General features: G+C 39.0%; 1 protein-coding gene across 1 annotated transcript in view; it reads left to right on the top strand.

Moving 5' to 3' along the window:
- Window positions 1-3,729, top strand: part of LOC119417533 (ankyrin repeat and SAM domain-containing protein 1A) — a 102,573-nt gene that overhangs the window by 47,142 nt on the left and 51,702 nt on the right. The window contains exons 11-12 of the mRNA XM_037684757.1: window positions 397-529; window positions 2,050-2,090. Of these exons, the coding sequence (XP_037540685.1) occupies window positions 397-529; window positions 2,050-2,090 (174 nt within the window). The remainder of the gene's footprint in view (window positions 1-396; window positions 530-2,049; window positions 2,091-3,729) is intronic.

Genomic DNA, 3,729 nt, shown 5'->3' with positions numbered 1-3,729 from the left:
CCCCAGCAGCAAAGATTCTCACTTGCTTCCCTTTTAGCAGTCATGGTGGTCAGATGACTGAAGTCAGACGTGAACCTCTGTGTAAGGCTCGACACAGTTTGTTAGGGAGACGCTAACAGGAGGCTGACAGAAAATCATTACGCTTCACTTAGAATGTCTCTCTTCCTCACGGCTTAGTTCATCACATTTTACTAAATATTCATCTGAGTGCTGCATTAGGGTCAGCGGCCGGAGGAGGAACTGTGGCTGACTTCAGAGGATGCCAAACTAGTTTCAGAGTTTCCATTTTCCTCCCTGAAGGAGACATTTACAGCAAAGAGCACCTCCGCCCATGAATGCTAAACAGCCCCTTGCTGCATCTCCTCACCAGCGCCTTGTTTTGTTTCGTTCTTTCAGGCCACTTTTCCAAACAGCAGCATGGATGAAAGGAGAGAGCCTGCTGAAGAAGAGGAGGATCACACATACGAGTTGTTGCTGACCGCACAAACCAAAGTCCCACCACCCAGCCAGGCGTCCAAGTCCAATAAAGGTCCTTGTTTGCCGTTAGGGAGGGGGTGGTTGGATAATTTAGGGTGCTTTCGCATTAATTGAATAAAGGCTACTGTGAGTAGTAGTGGGAATCTTTAAGCACCTCGCGATTCAGTTTGAAAATGATTCAGAGGGCTGGGATGTGATTATAAAGTGATTATTGATGCATCTTGATTATCTGTGATGATTAGGTTTGTGAATAAACACCAGGAGAAAGCTGGTGAAGCTGAAATACGAAGACAGAAATACAAATTTACAAATGGAAATGATTATGGCTTATTTTATGTAGAGGAACACAGACTTGTGTTCAGAGCACACAAATACATCTGCCAAAAAAACAACATTATTCAGTCTACTGGCCATGAGCTTAGATGCCAATTTACCATTGAAAACGCCATAGAAAATCTAATTTATTGTGTTATTCACTGGAAAATAAATAAATCAACTATTTCAAAGTCATTACTAAAGACATAAGGATAACTTCAACTGTTATTTACAGACATATTCATCAACGTTCAGTGAAGAAAAGATTAAAAAAAGTGTAAACACACACTCAGCAGTTATTCTGCTGACTCCCTTAAAGTGGCAGCACAGATTGATGTCAACAGAATCGATGTTTTTGACATTCAAAAAGTGATTCAGAGTGGCCCATGGCTGTGATGCACCTGATACTAGAATCCCCGTCCCTGTTACTAAATAAACTAATTACCGTATTTTTCTGACTTTGAAGCGCACCGGATTATAAGATGCGTTAAGCGAAACAAAACTGATAAAGCCAAACTTTATTCAACTCATTCACAATAACCACATAAAATCGGTTTGAGGTCAGTAAGTACAACCAGAATTAATACATAAAGCACACCTGATTATAAGGCTCACTGTCGGTTTTTAAAAATATTAAAGGATTTTAAATGCGCCTTATAGTCCGAAAAATACGGTACATATTACGTCTGGACGCTGGCACAGTCACAAAATGATTGATTTTTCAAAACAGTTTATTCTAACTCTGTTAAACCCCACATAACCTGAATTAAACCTTATTCAATTTACCACTGGTCATCCCTTAGAACTGCCTATGTGTAATTTGATTAAATGGGATTAAATTAAGCAGCAATTTTAATTCCAAGCTGCAAAATTATCCTCTTTGGACCTTCCAGTTTAGCTGGCTTTACAAACTCAAAATAATTAAAAACATCTCTCAGATGTTAAAGACATTCTTTAACTATGTGAATGAATCATTGTTTTATAACCAAAAAAAAAGTATTTTTTGTTTAATAGTTCCACTTTGGAGTATAAATCTTGAATGAAGAGCTTTTCTATCTTTTTGAAACCAGCTTCACCACGTCAAACAATGGAGGATGTGCAAGATGATGATGACTGTGATTAAATATGATCTTATTATGAAACACTTCCTGGTTCTGAAGGTTTCTGCTAACAGACCGAAACAGCTGTAGCTGGTCTGCAGCTCTGAGTGGACAACCCTTCAGCTGCTGTAACTCTTTGTGTTTTCTGTCACCTCAGATGAGAAGACCACGCAGTCGTCCAACAGTGTCCTACCTCAGGTATGGATAACGTTCTACCTCTTATTATTTTTCTGTATTATGTTTTTTTTTGCATTTTTTCTGAAGAGACCTTATTTCAGTATTGGCTGCTGTGGAAGTTTAGGAAAAAAGTTATGCAAAAAAACTGAGTCTGATCACTTCACACAAGTCAAATCTAGCCTGGTGTGTCCCCACATTAAATACAAACTGACTATCTTGTGTTTTAGTCTGAGACGCTCATTAAGGCCTGACGGTAAAGTTAGCGTGGTCGCTCTCTATCATTTCTCTTTAGGTGAAAATTATTTAACAAATTCATTTTTAATGTTTCGCCTGTCACCAAGAAATTAAAATGGGTGATAATGTTTTTGCCTGCGTATGTGTGTGTGTGTGTTTTTTTTTTTTTTTTTTTTGTCTATTAGTAAAATGTCTCGTAAACCAGTGGACAGGTTTTATTAAAACTAAGACATTAAACTCTGGATGTACATTTGCAGCTGTTTAACTGTTTGTAGTCGGCCCAATTCAAGATGGCCTCCGCAGCTTATTGACTTTAGCGATCATAAAAATGGTTGTAACTCGGTCAGTTTTACACATGTCGAGACTAAATCTGGCATGGTGATAATTGAGAGTTATCCCAAACATATATTTTATGTGCCAATAGATTGCATGTGATCTGTGTTTAAAGCTTTGCCATTAACTGCTGAAGTCAGCCCAGTCTGTCTGTTAGCAAAATATCTTATGAACCACAGAACCGATTTTAATAAAACTCACACAAATTAATCATTGGTTGTACATCTACATCTGACCAACTTTTGGTGTCAAACCAGTTCAAGATGGTTGCTACAGCTAATCAGTTTTAGCAAACACAAAAATGTCTGCAACTCGGTCAGTTTGATAAATATTGAGCTTATTTTTGGTGTGGTAATAGCTAAAGGTCTTCCTCAGCAAGCTCTTTGTTTAAAAGTTTGTCACGTAAAGTGGTTGGTGATGTACATTCCTTCAAGCAACTTTTTATCAATTTCCTCCACCTGCTCTCGATTATTTTCACTTACTTCTTTTATGTCAGGTGTGTTTTACATTAGCTGTGTCTCTCAGCTGCCTGGTCATAAAACAGTAGTCCCTCGTTTATTGCAGGTGTTAGGTTCCAATCCCGCCCGCAGTAAGTGAAATTCTGCCAAGTAGCAATGTTATATTTATTTTAGTATTTATATATATTTTAAGGTTTTATAAACCCTTCCCACACTCTTGCAATGTTCTAAACTCTTAAACCTACTAATTTTAACAACATACGTACAGTACTGTATATGTAGCTACTAAATTTTACTTACCAGCTCTGCAGAACAGCAGCGTCTTTCAGTTCCAGTGCGACAAAGCCCACAATCAATGAGCTAAACTCTTAAACCTACTAATTTTAACAACATACGTAGCTACTAAATTTTACGTACCACAGTGTGTCCCTGCTCGAAGGTCCTCGTCGGCCGGTTGAAAGAGATGAAAAAAGTCACAGTGGGCTCCGGATGGAGTGCCGGACCTTCAGCGGCGTGCGTCCCACTCTGAAGTCCTCGTGGGCTGGCTAGGAGCTCTCGGGTTCACCGCTGAGTCTGGCGGTCCGGTTCAGTGCAGCTCTTGAGCGCTGAGGCGCATTTTGTTTGTTTTTTTTTTT

Source organism: Nematolebias whitei, chromosome 11 (genome assembly GCF_014905685.2).
Source record: "Nematolebias whitei isolate Nwh7 chromosome 11, NemWhi1, whole genome shotgun sequence".
NCBI lineage: Eukaryota > Metazoa > Chordata > Actinopteri > Cyprinodontiformes > Rivulidae > Nematolebias > Nematolebias whitei.
This window is presented reverse-complemented; position numbering and strand designations above follow the sequence as displayed.